We start from the raw sequence: 14,215 nt of genomic DNA, 5'->3' as shown, positions 1-14,215 counted from the left end.
TTTATTTTTATCCAAAAACTTTCTAGTCCTTGCCGATGACAAGCATACCCATAACAAGACGCAGTAGTACTCAGAGATGTGTTGTGCTGGATTTGCCCCAAATATAATGCAAACATAATGAAGACAAAAAGTTAGTTTCTTTGCAACATTCTTTGCAGTATTACTTTAGTGCAGGGGTATTCAACTCTTACCCTACGAGGTCCGGGTATTCAACTCTTACCCTACGAGGTCCGGGTATTCAACTCTTACCCTACGAGGTCCGGGTATTCAACTCTTACCCTACGAGGTCCGGCTATTCAACTCTTACCCTACGAGGTCCGGGTATTCAACTCTTACCCTACGAGGTCCGGCTATTCAACTCTTACCCTACGAGGTCCGGGTATTCAACTCTTACCCTACGAGGTCCGGGTACTCAACTCTTACCCTACGAGGTCCGGAGCCTGCTGGTTTTCTGTTCTACCTGATAATGAATTAAACACACCTGGTGTCCCAGGTCTAAATCAGTCCCTGATTAGAGGAGAACAATTTAAAAATGCAGTGGAACTGGCTTCAAGGTCCAGAGTTGAGTTTGAGGACTTTAGTGTGTTGTTGATCCATGCTCAGGTTTCTCCTATCACAGCCATTAAACTGTGTAACTGTTTAAAAATGACTAATTCACCATGCTCAAAGGGATATTCCGTGTTGGCTTTTTTTTTATACCAATATACCAATCTGTGCCCTTCTTTGCAAGGCATTGGAAAACCTCCCTGGTCTTTGTGGTTGGAAATGTTCTTGAAATTCACTACTCGACTGAGGGACCGTACAGATAATTCTATGTGTGGGGTCCCCAGAACAGTGTGTCTGAAGCTGAATCTTTAAAAGATGTTCCGTGACTGGGAGACTGAGAGGGACAACAGAGGAAAGTGAAACCAGCAGTAAAGCACACGCACACACACACACACACACACACACACACACACACACACACACACACACACACACACACACACACACACACACACACACACACACACACACACACACACACACACACACACACACACACACACACACAGTCTGGCCTGTCGGCTCACCGTTCAGAAGGAATCAGTCCTTAGCAAGTGGAGAGAAGGAAATAAACCACCTCCCAAACCCCCTCTCTCAGATGGAGGAAAATAGGTTTTAGTTTCAGAGCACTTTTCTAACGCTGCCTTCTCCGGTTTGACCTCTTTCACCCTTTCTTCAGCTTACGTTTAAAAAAAAAGAAGATATTTCTGAACTGAACTCCACCATTTTCTCTCTAGAACCTTTTACACGAACAGTACACAATGTACAGTAGCATCTTAGTTTGTACCCATCCTTATACTCTAAAATAATGTATTTGTACAAAATAATTCTTCATTGACATACCCCTGGGTTAATATGACTAAGTCACAAAACCGGAACTTTCCAGACACAGAGATAAAAGGACAGTGACATACCTTAGAACCTGGAGAGCCGGGGAAGCCTGGAGCACCAGATGGACCAACTGGGCCCTACAGAGAGAGAAAGAGAGAGGAGAGAGTGGAGGGGAGGGGAGGGGAGGGGAGGGGAGGGGAGGGGAGGGGAGGGGAGGGGAGGGGAGGGAAGGTGGGGCAGAGGAAAGAGGGCAAAGAAAGGAATGAGTCAACAAACACTACTGCCACAGTGAGGGCATTCAGGTGTATTGCAGCAACACTTAGATTTCTGCTGAAATACAGTATATAGTGAAATTAAATAATGAATAAAACTACATTGCAATAATACTTACAGGAGGACCAGCAGGGCCGGGCAGACCGTCATTACCACGAGCACCCTAGACAGGAGAAAGACAAGATACTGTCACCACACAGCAGAGAACCAGCTCCATAACGCATATTGTCAAGTACTGATCACTGGAATGACAATACATTATTCTTCAGAGACAGAAAGTTCTAGACAGGTTGTAGATAGAGTTCTAGACATGGTTCTAGTATGAGTTCTAGACATGGTTCTAGTATGAGTTCTAGACATGGTTCTAGTATGAGTTCTAGACATGGTTCTAGTATGAGTTCTAGACATGGTTCTTGTATTAGTTATATTATGAGTTCTAGACATGGTTCTAGTATGAGTTCTAGTATGAGTTCTAGACATGGTTCTAGTATGAGTTCTAGACATGGTTCTAGTATGAGTTCTAGTATGAGTTCTAGACATGGTTCTAGTATGAGTTCTAGACATGGTTCTAGTATGAGTTCCAGACATGGTTCTAGTATGAGTTCTAGACATGGTTCTAGTATGAGTTCTAGACATGGTTCTAGTATGAGTTCTCGACATGGTTCTAGTATGAGTTCTAGTATGAGTTCTAGACATGGTTCTAGTATGAGTTCTAGTATGAGTTCTAGACATGGTTCTAGTATGAGTTCTAGACATGGTTCTAGTATGAGTTCTAGACATGGTTCTAGTATGAGTTCTAGACATGGTTCTGGTATGAGTTCTAGTATGAGTTCTAGACATGGTTCTAGTATGAGTTCTAGACATGGTTCTAGTATGAGTTCTAGACATGGTTCTAGTATGAGTTCTAGACATGGTTCTAGTATGAATTCTAGACATGGTTCTAGTATGAGTTCTAGACATGGTTCTAGTATGAGTTCTAGTATGAGTTCTAGACATGGTTCTAGTATGAGTTCTAGACATGGTTCTAGCATGAGTTCTAGTATGAGTTCTAGACATGGTTCTAGTATGAGTTCCAGACATGGTTCTAGTATGTGTTCTAGTATGAGTTCTAGACATGGTTCTAGTATGAGTTCAAGACAGGGAGTTGTAGTATGAGTTCTAGACATGGTTCTAGTATGAGTTCTAGACATGGTTCTAGAATGAGTTCTAGTATGAGTTCTAGTATGAGTTCTAGTATGAGTTCTAGAATGAGTTCTAGAATGAGTTCAAGACAGGGCACTGTAATGAGTGGCCAGGGAAAGGTACTTACAGCAGCTCCAGAGGGACCGGGGCGACCTCTCTCACCGGGCAGACCACGTGGTCCCTTTATAGAGGGAGAGAGAAAGAGAGGTGCAGAGGTTACAATCACAAACAGTCAACAGTATCACATATAGATCTCATAGCCTATGTGCCATAGATATTCAATGTGTGGCAGATCTATTTCACAGTATTTCTACTCTACTACATCCACTACGTATGATGTCACATTATAATGTGTCTGACAGGTATCAGTTATCTGACAGGTATCAGTTGTCTGACAGGTATCAGTTATCTGACAGGTATCAGTTATCTGACAGGTATCAGTTATCTGATAGGTATCAGTTATCTGACAGGTATCAGTTATCTGACAGGTATCAGTTGTCTGACAGGTATCAGTTGTCTGACAGGTATCAGTTATCTGACAGGTATCAGTTATCTGACAGGTATCAGTTATCTGACAGGTATCAGTTGTCTGACAGGTATCAGTTATCTGACAGGTATCAGTTGTCTGACAGGTATCAGTTGTCTGACAGGTATCAGTTGTCTGACAGGTATCAGTTATCTGACAGGTATCAGTTATCTGACAGGTATCAGTTGTCTGACAGGTATCAGTTGTCTGACAGGTATCAGTTATCTGACAGGTATCAGTTATCTGACAGGTATCAGTTGTCTGACAGGTATCAGTTATCCATCTGTGCTCACCATGGGTCCGGGAGCGCCATTCTCACCGGGCGCACCAGACTCTCCCTAGAACAGAGAAGAGTCATTCAATTAGTAGGAGGAGACGGAGAGAAAAGGAGGAGGGGTTTGTGTTTTAGAGGTGGTCAGAATGGTAGGTAAACAGGCATCACAACATGACAGACAAAAAAGGCAAAGAAGGATATCTGTGAGATTAGAATGACTTGAGAGAGATAGAGGATGCTGATGTTGAGTCCTTCCTACCTTAGAACCAGCAGCTCCACCCTCTCCCTTGAGTCCATCAAGACCTGGATAACCCTGGAAATAAGAGATACAGACAATATCATGAGTACAGGACTGGGAATCAAGTCTTTACTGTCACATTGACTGGGCAATGCAGTTGCTCACAGCAGTATAACAATGACAAACATACACGTTCACTAAAAGCAGGTAAACAGGAAAGAACACATTTGAAGATGACATATTATATATTGTCACTACTATGACATCACTTACTCTATGCCCTTTGATTCCAGGCAGACCGGGAGTTCCTGGGAATCCACGAGCTCCCTGTTGTAGAGAAGAGAAAAAAAGAGAAAGAGGAGAGATAGGAGAGAATGGAATGGTTATTCAGTTCTTCTCCAGATCTGCTTTCCTGCTCTGGTCTAGTCTGGTTTGGAGCCAGACATATTATGGTCAAGGGGCAGAAGGCCAGAGGGCCAGAGAGACAGATGACATGAGGGAAGATTTAGTAGAGACAGCTCTTCCTCTTCTGTCTGACTGAATCATCTTGCAGAATCTTCTAACTGGACTGTATCTGACTGAATCATCTTGGAGAGTCTTCTAACTGGACTGTATCTGACTGAATCATCTTGGAGAGTCTTCTAACTGGACTGTATCTGACTGAATCATCTTGGAGAGTCTTCTAACTGGTCTGTATCTGACTGAATCATCTTGGAGAGTCTTCTAACTGGACTGTATCTGACTGAATCATCTTGGAGAGTCTTCTAACTGGACCGTATCTGACTGAATCATCTTGGAGAGTCTTCTAACTGGACTGTATCTGACTGAATCATCTTGGAGAGTCTTCTAACTGGACTGTATCTGACTGAATCATCTTGGAGAGTCTTCTAACAGGACTGTATCTGACTGAATCATCTTAGAGAGTCTTCTAACAGGACTGTATCTGACTGAATCATCTTAGAGAGTCTTCTAACTGGACGTATACTTCTCTTGTCTGCTTGAATGGTCATCAAATCAAATCAAATTGTATTAGTCACATGCACCGAATACAACAGGTGAAATGCTTACTTAGAGTCCCTAAACAACAATGCAGTTTAAATGAAAATTGCTGTGTGTACAGCTGTAATAACTAAGTCAGCATGAATAGGAAGTGAGATAAATTGAGCGTAGATAAATGAACAGATAAATGAACATATAAATGAATAGATAGTGAAGAGATAATGAAACTATACCTGAGGACCAGAAGGTCCACGATCACCACCTTTGCCGGGTTTGCCAGCGTCACCCTTTAGCAGAGAGAAAGAGACAGAGAGGAAGAGACAGAGAGGAAGAGACATAGAGGAAGAGACATAGAGGAAGGGACAGAGAGAAAGAGACAGAGAGAAAGAGACAGAGAGGATGAGACAGAGAGGAAGAGACAGAGGAAGAGACAGAGAGAAAGAGACAGAGAGGATGAGACACAGAGAAAGAGACAGAGAGAAAGAGACAGAGAGGATGAGACAGAGAGAAAGAGACAGAGAGGATGAGACAGAGAGGAAGAGACAGAGAGGATGAGACAGAGAGGAAGAGACAGAGAGGATGAGACAGAGAGGAAGAGACAGAGAGAAAGAGACAGAGAGGATGAGACAGAGAGGAAGAGACAGAGAGGATGAGACAGAGAGGAAGAGACAGAGAGGATGAGACAGAGAGGAAGAGACAGAGAGGATGAGACAGAGAGGAAGAGACAGAGAGGAAGAGAGAGAGGGGAGGGAGAAGAGGGCTATTAGATCAGTTAGTTGTCTGTGATGTAAATAAAATTAAAATAAAAAACATTACATGTATAGTAAAAACGAAATATAGATCAATAAAAGAAAATAAAAATGTTTTGAACATTCACAATTTATTGTTACGATAATATTTTTTTACAAGCCACACTCTTGAAATAGACATTTCAGATTGAAATTCAATTAGCAAACAGTGCCTCCTGATGGTCACTGATAAATTACTAGCGGGCCAGTCAGCTGCCACCCAGTGGCTGAATGGCGGAACTGCAGTTTCAATATTTATTTTTCATCTCAAATCAATCAAATCAAATCAAATGTTATGGTCACATACACATGGTTAGCAGATGTTAATGGGAGTGTAGCGAATTGCTTGTGCTTCTAGTTCCAACAGTGCAGTAATATCTAACAAGTAATCTAACAATTCCCAACAACTACCTAATACACACAAATCTAACAAGTATTCTAACAATTCCCCAACAACTGCCTAATACACACAAATCTAAATTGGTGAATGAGAATATGTACATATAAATATATGGATGAGCGATGGCCAAGCGACATTGGCAAGGTGCAGTAGATGGTATAAAATACAGTATACACGTGATAAGAGTAATGTAAGATATATAAACATTATTAAATAGTTTCTAATCATCTCTATCATATGATGATAGTGGGAATGATATACAGTACAGACAGACCACTGGGGATGATATACAGTACAGACAGACTACTGGGGAGAAACCACTGGGTACAGACCACTGGGGACAGACCACTGGGTACAGACCACTGGGTACAGACTACTGGGTACAGACCACTGGGGAGAAACCACTGGGGACAGACCACTGGGGAGAGACCACTGGGGACAGACCACTGGGGACAGACCACTGGGTACAGACCACTGGGTACAGACTACTGGGGAGAGACCACTGGGGACAGACCACTGGGGAGAGACCACTGGGGACAGTTCTGATTATAATATTCATATTATGACCATTTATCATCATGATCAAATGATAGAGTTTGTACATGTGGCTGTTAGAGGTGTGACAATATTGGTGTGGGAGTAGTGTAGACGGGCACAATATGGGCAATAGTGATTGGCTCACACATTAACTTTACATGAGGGCCAGATGGACTGTAGAAAAACCAATGGGGGTAGGTGACTGTGAGGGAACAGCATGATGAAGGCCAGGAGATTTACCTGACCCTGTAACATCATCACCAAGAAAAACTCCTGGCCCTAGTTATGAGGACATTTCTATGTGAGGGGGAATTATTTAGGACAGTATGAACAGTGAATGATTTTCACTTCATTGTATTTTTGTATTGCTATTTTATTGGTGTAAACGTACTGTCAACATTCTACCAATCGACAACAGTCAGTATGGATGGGTGGAGGGGAGATCAATGGAAACAGTATGGATGGGAGGAGGGGAGATCAATGGAAACAGTATGGATGGATGGAGGGGAGATCAATGGAAACAGTGTGGATGGGTGGAGGGGAGATCAATGGAAACAGTATGGATGGGTGGGGGAGATCAATGGAAACAGTGTGTGTCATGTCATTTTGTCTCTGCTTTCTTTGACACTTGTGTTAGTCTCCTGCATCAGACACATCCTCAATAGCCTGCGGAGGTTACAGTTGTGTGTGTGTGTGATAGTGAAAATGGCAGTAGTTCTACTTACGTCATCTCCCGGTTTACCAGAGGGTCCAGGTGGACCACGGGGACCCAACGGGCCCTGTCAAGAGAGAACAGAGACAGTTAGTCAGATAGACAGACCATGAGGCCCTGTCAGGAGAGAAGAGAGAAGACAGTTAGTCAGATAGACAGACCATGAGGCCCTGTCAGAAGAGAAGAGAGAAGACATTTAGTCAGATAGACAGACCATGAGGCCCTGTCAGAAGAGAAGAGAGAAGACAGTCAGATAGATAGATCATGAGGCCCTGTCAGGAGGGAAGAGAACAGAGAAGACAGTTAGTCAGATAGACAGACTATGAGGCCCTGTCAGGAGGGAAGAGAACAGAGAAGACAGTCAGATAGACAGACCATGAGGCCCTGTCAGGAGAAAAGAGAGAAGACAGTTAGTCAGATAGACAGACCATGAGGCCCTGTCAGGAGGGAAGAGAACAGAGAAGACAGTTAGTCAGATAGACAGACCATGAGGCCCTGTCAGAAGGGAAGAGAACAGAGAAGACAGTTAGTCAGATAGACAGACCATGAGGCCCTGTCAGGAGGGAAGAGAACAGAGAAGACAGTCAGATAGACAGACCATGAGGCCCTGTCAGGAGGGAAGAGAACAGAGAAGACAGTCAGATAGACAGACCGTGAGGCCCTGTCAGGAGGGAAGAGAACAGAGAAGACAGTTAGTCAGATAGACAGACCATGAGGCCCTGTCATGAGGGAAGAGAACAGAGAAGACAGTCAGATAGACAGACCATGAGGCCCTGTCAGGAGGGAAGAGAACAGAGAAGACAGTCAGATAGACAGACCATGAGGCCCTGTCAGGAGGACCTAAACCAATAGAGGGCAGCACTGTAGAGGTCATACACGTTATACACCACAGTGACAGGGTAGACCGAGTGTGTGTGTGCGTAAACGTGTGCGTGTGTGTGTCTGTGTGTGTGTGTGTGTTTGTGTGTGTGTGTCGTAAAGGCATTTCCCTCTCTAATTAACAAGCACCCCTGGCTGAGAACGTCCTCATGACAGCCACTCTCAGGTAACTCTGGGTCTTCCTTTCAAGTGGTCGGTCTAGTTTCATCATAGCGCTTGATGGTTTTTGCTACTGCACTTGAAGAAACGTTCAAAGTTCTGGAAATGTTCCAGATGGACTGACCTTCATGTCTTAAAGTCATGATGGACTGAAAAGAAACAGAACCGTGAACCTATATATTCTGGTGGATGATGACTAGCTTACATGACAGACCATGTCAACAATGTCAATAGCAACACTTTACTGGGTGAAGTCCTCCCCTGCTAAACTGTCACTCTGTCTACTGACAGGTGATATGAAACTAATGGCATGTAACTGTCAGGTATGTTTATTTGTCTGTCTGTATGCCTGATATGATTCTCAATGTCTAGTTAGACTGTCTGTATGTCTGTTCGTCAGCTGCAGGCCAAATGCCAAAAACCTCCTTCATCCATTTGTGTGTGTGTGTGTGTGTGTGTGAACTGAACAGATTAAATATGACGATGAACAAAAACACAAGGGTTTTAGTGTTTTTTGGTTTTGGTTTTCTGGTCATTCCTATGTTGAAGTCTTTACATGTGTTCTATCACCGTTTTCTTTGCTTATTTGAGCTGTTCTTGCCATAATATGGACTTTTACCAAATAGGGCTATCTTCTGTATACCACACCTACCTTGTCACAACACAACTGATTGGCTTAAACGCATTAAGAAGGAAAGAAATTCCACAAATTAACATTTAACAAGGCACACTTGTTAATTTAAACGCATTCCAGGTGACTACCTCATGAAGCTGGTTGAGAGAATGCCAAGCGTGTACAAAGCTGTAATCAAGGCAAAGGGTGGTTACTTTGAAGAATCTGAAATATAATGTTTTTTGAACTGTTTAACACTTTTTTGGTTACTACATGATTCCATATGTGTTATTTCATAGTTTTGATGTCTTCACTATTATTCTACATTGTAGAAAATAGTAAAAAATAAAGAAAAACCCTGGAATGAGTAGGTGTGTCCAAACTTTCGACTGGTACTGTACTGTATATATAAAAATAATTGTCCACAGATAATGTTAATTATGATTTGGATTATAGAAAAGGTTTGTTTTATTGATACATACAAGCTGACAGATAGACAGGGTAGTGAGCTTCCTGCCACACTAATATGAATCATGACGGGAAGTGCTTTGAAGTGGTTAATATTATTGTGATTTGCTTATCTTGCTAAGTTATGCCAGGACAGAGCATAACAGTGGAGGCAAGTTAATTGACAATGTATGGCTAAAAACAAGAGAATGTTACAGTAAACTGCAATGTTTTTTTCCCCAGTTGTTTCACCTTTTCTGGCAACATTATGGACTCTTTCTATGGGTAGACTCTTTATGGGACGCTCTATGGGAAGACTGCAGAATCAACAGACTTGCCAGGTAGATTAGGTTGAAGGAATACTTCACTGAGTGTAATGGCCAGCTGTTTCTTGGCCAAAGCTTCGGTACTAGGGTTGTTTTTTGGGGACGTGTGTGTGTGTGTTCCGTGTGTGTGTGTGTGTGTGTGTGTGTGTGTGTGTGTGTGTGTGTGTGTGTGTGTGTGTGTGTGTGTGTGTGTGTGTGTGTGTGTGTTTATGGGAACTGATGTGATTCATTCTGGCCTGCCAACAACAGACCCAGCAGGTCTGATTCTAATTGCAGGTAATGATGTATTAAACAGTGGACTCAAGGTTGGAGGTGAAAGGAGAAGGAGCCTCTGTCTGTCTGTCTGTCTGTCTGTCTGTCTGTCTGTCTGTCTGTCTGTCTGTCTGTCTGTCTGTCTGTCTGTCTGTCTGTCTGTCTGTCTGTCTGTCTGTCTGTCTGTCTGTCGCTCCGTGTCCATCTGTGTGTCGCTCCCTGTCTGTCTGTATCCCTGTCTGTATCCCTGTCTGTCTGTATCCCTGTCTGTCTGTCTGTCTGTCTGATCAGGCGTCGGTCTGTCTGTCAGTCTGTCTCCCTGCCAGTCAATCTGTCTGTTTCCCTGTCTGTCTGTCTGATCAGGCATCAGGCGTCTGTGTATCTGCTCTCAGCAGGAGGTTAACACAGTGGTGGTGGCTCTCATAATGCCCTCACATCACCTAGGAGTGTGTGTGTGTGTGTGTGTGTGTGTGTGTGTGTGTGTGTGTGTGTGTGTGTGTGTGTGTGTGTGTGTGTGTGTGTGTGTGTGTGTGTGTGTGTGTGTGTGTGTGTGTGTGTGCGTGCCTCTGTCGGTCCCTTTCAGTCGCTAACCCTGCACTGTTAGAAAAAGGGGTTCCGAAAGCGTTATTCGTCTGTCCCCATAGGAGAACCCTTTTTGGTTCCAGGTAGAACCATTTTTGGTTCCAGGTAGAACTTTTTTGGGTTCCATGTAGAACCCTCTATGGAAAGGGTTTAACATGGAACCAATAAAGGTTCTACTTGGAACCAAAAGGGTTCCACCTGGAACCAAAAAGTGCTCTTCAATAGGTTATCCTATGGGGACTGCTGAATCATCTTTTTAGGATCTAGATAGCACTGTTTTTTTTTAAAGCATGAAACACATCGAGATTTTGAAACACACCGAGAATGTCACTGCCGATAGACTGCCAATGGTACTTATCACAGGATGAGTTTTTTATTTATTAGGATGTTTCTCCGTACATCCACGGATGAGCCAGTGTAACGGATGTGAAATGGCTAGCTAGTTAGCGGGTACGCGCTAGTAGCGTTTCAATCAGTTACGTCACTTGCTCTGAAACCTAGATGTAGTGTGCCCCTTGCTCTGCAAGGGCCGCGGCCTTTGTGGAGCGATGGGTAACGATGCTTCGTGGGTGACCGTTGTTGATGTGTGCAGAGGGTCCCTGGTTCGCGCCCGTGTCGGGGCGAGGGGACGTACTAAAGTTATACTGTTACACCAGTCACACTTTATATGCAATGTAGGCTATGGGATGGTAGCTATCTAAGTGCACACAACACTAAATACTTCCTCCAAGCTAGCAAACCACAGTAGCTAGTACTGACATTATAAATAATGCACAGTGGATTAGCCAGTTTCCATGAAACAGCTACCTGTGCTAGCTGCCGATTTAGTGCAGTGTCCTTAGCTAGCTAGCTATGTTGTGCTAGCTAGCATATATGCTAACGTTAACTAGCTAGCTAAACATTTGGCTATGGGCTGGCACTGGCAGTATGGGGTTATGGAGAGTGGATTATGGAGAGTGAATTGGGAGTGGGGTGGCAGGTTGCCTAGTGGTTAGAGCGTTGGACCAGTAACCGAAAGGTTGCTAGATCGAATCTCCGAGCTGACAAGGTAAAGATCTGTCATTCTGCCCCTGAACAAGGCAGTTAACCCACTGTTCCTAGGCTGTCATTGTAAATAAGAATTTGTTGTTAACTGACTTGCCTAGTTAAATAATGGTAAAAAATTAAGCTGTTTCTTTGTCATATTGCTAAGTAGTTATCAAGCTGTGGCCATCTGGATTGTATCGACAAGTGATTTCTACAACAATAGTAACATTAGCGCAGCTAGCTACGAATCTAGACCATAAGCAATACGCACAGGTTATGCATTACCAAACAACGCTACTGCCACCTTCTGGTTTGGAGTATTTTAACACGGCTGAGCGGCTGATGACTTCCAAGGTCTTTGTTGTGTGAACACAAACATTTGAAAATCCTACCGGTGTGTCTGAGCTATAAGAGTGTGGATACTGGAGAAGAGGAGAAGATTAACACAGCATTGTTAAAAATTATTTTCCAATCGTTTTCGTTCTAAACAGAACCATAATTTATTCCATTCCGTTCAACTGTTCCGACCAGCTAAATATGGTTCTGAACAGGTTTTTACATTATTGCGACATTAAATTACCAATCAGTGTGGATAGAGCATCTTGCTATGGAATGGGTAAGCGATTTAATATATTTAGGAAAGTCATTAACAGCTAATTATATTTCGCCGTAACAGTATGGTTTAATCATAATGAAAAGACAAACATACACACTGTGCTGACAGTCACAATGTAGGGCGGGAGATGCAACTGACATAATAAGGTGAGGAGGAAAGAGCATGAATGAAGCATGCCTTGTAAGCGCTGGGCATCTTGTTATCACATGCATTATCTGAATTAGGCCCACAGAATTATACCTACAGAGGAAGGGCATCTATGGACGAACTTTGAATGTCTTTGAACGCAGTGGCGGCTTGCACATTAGGGCGTTAAGGGCGGCACCCCACTTGTGATTGGTACAATTGTTTTGGGGGGGGTCCCAAAAAAAGAAAAATGTTTGGTAAAAAAAGTATATATATAACACAATTCATGGAATGTGTAAATGTATATAACCAACCACTAGCTTTCTAGCTAGTTAGCTCCCATACCAATTTCAAGTCTTTTTAAACTAATGTCTGACTAACTCAGAAATATGAAGTAATTTCAGAATGAAAGTTACCTGGCTAGCGCATCATGCTTTGTGACGTTATGTTAGCTAGCTATCCCCAGTTAGATAATGCTTTGTGACGTTATGTTAGCTAGCTATCCCCAGTTAGATAATGCTTTGTGACATTATGTTAGCTAGCTATCCCCAGTTAGATAATGCTTTGTGACATTATGTTAGCTAGCTATCCCCATTTAGATAATGCTCTGTGACGTTATGTTAGCTAGCTATCCCCAGTTAGATAATGCTTTGTGACATTATGTTAGCTAGTTATCCCCAGTTAGATAATGCTTTGTGACATTATGTTAGCTAGTTATCCCCAGTTAGATAATGCTTTGTGACATTACGTTAGCTAGTTATCCCCAGTTAGATAATGTTTTGTGACATTACGTTAGCTAGTTATCCCCAGTTAGATAATGCTTTGTGACATTACGTTAGCTAGTTATCCCCAGTTAGATAATGCTTTGTGACATTATGTTAGCTAGTTATCCCCAGTTAGATAATGCTTTGTGACATTATGTTAGCTAGCTATCACCAGTTAGATAATGCTCTGTGACGTTATGTTAGCTAGCTATCCCCAGTTAGATAATGTGTTTTCACTTAGTCAGTAGTTTCTAATTTCTTCCGAGTGGCGCAGCGGTCTAAGGCACTGCATCGTAGTGCTAGAGGCATCACTACAGACCTGGGTTTGATCCCGGGCTGTATCACAAACAGCCGAGATCGGGAGTCCCATAGGGCAGCGCACAATTGGCCCAGCGTCGTCCCGGGTTAGGGGAGGGTTTGGTCGGGGTAGGCTATCATTGTAAATAAGAATTTGTTCTTAACAAACTTGCCTAGTTAAATATAGATTAAATTAAATGATTGTATTCTCCCTGGTGCACTTCATTAGTATATAGTATAATCTAATCTGTTCAAAACAGTGGCAGCATATGCAGCACTGGTCATTTGGATTTTGACATGCACAAGTGAAATAGGTGTATTTACGTTGTTGTTTAAATGCACAGGTTGATTTATATATCTTCTCAAAGAAACTAGCGGTTTGAAAACTTAGCATCATAATTCTGTCATGCTGTTTTGTTGACAACAACCACCTCACGCCAGGGTGTTCAGCCAATCAGCGGAGAGTTGGTTTAACGTTGTACCAGAGCAACAAGCTAACAAGCTTCTGTGTGCAGAGTAGCACTATAACTAAAAACACATCTTACCTTTTTGTAGTTAATAAATCCAATGTGAAACGTGATAACTATCGTATCATTAACTAGCATTGAAAAAGTAAATCCATTCTTTTCTCCCTAATATCTGAATTACATTTGTAATGTCATCAGTAGGATACAGTAACATAGGCCACAGTAACCTAGGCTACAGTAACCTAGGCTACAGTAACCTAGGCTTCAGAGGGGAGGGGTAGGTAGCCTACATGCACACCCACTGGAAAAGATTTCTAGCTGGCAGGCGGAAGCTGGAATAATGCTGAGTTCATGT

At 42.7% G+C, this 14,215-nt stretch overlaps 1 protein-coding gene across 1 annotated transcript in view; it reads right to left on the bottom strand.

Annotated features, from left to right (window-relative positions):
- Positions 1-14,215, bottom strand: part of LOC120064677 (collagen alpha-1(II) chain) — a 67,434-nt gene that overhangs the window by 31,174 nt on the left and 22,045 nt on the right. The window contains exons 11-18 of the mRNA XM_039015299.1: positions 7,320-7,373; positions 5,103-5,156; positions 4,144-4,197; positions 3,892-3,945; positions 3,652-3,696; positions 2,960-3,013; positions 1,769-1,813; positions 1,461-1,514 (exon numbers count right to left, since the gene is read on the bottom strand). Coding sequence (XP_038871227.1) covers positions 1,461-1,514; positions 1,769-1,813; positions 2,960-3,013; positions 3,652-3,696; positions 3,892-3,945; positions 4,144-4,197; positions 5,103-5,156; positions 7,320-7,373 — 414 coding nt within the window. The remainder of the gene's footprint in view (positions 1-1,460; positions 1,515-1,768; positions 1,814-2,959; positions 3,014-3,651; positions 3,697-3,891; positions 3,946-4,143; positions 4,198-5,102; positions 5,157-7,319; positions 7,374-14,215) is intronic.

This window comes from Salvelinus namaycush, chromosome 20 (genome assembly GCF_016432855.1).
Source record: "Salvelinus namaycush isolate Seneca chromosome 20, SaNama_1.0, whole genome shotgun sequence".
Lineage (NCBI taxonomy): Eukaryota > Metazoa > Chordata > Actinopteri > Salmoniformes > Salmonidae > Salvelinus > Salvelinus namaycush.
Note: the sequence above shows the minus strand (reverse complement) of the source record. Positions and strands in the feature narration are given on the sequence as shown.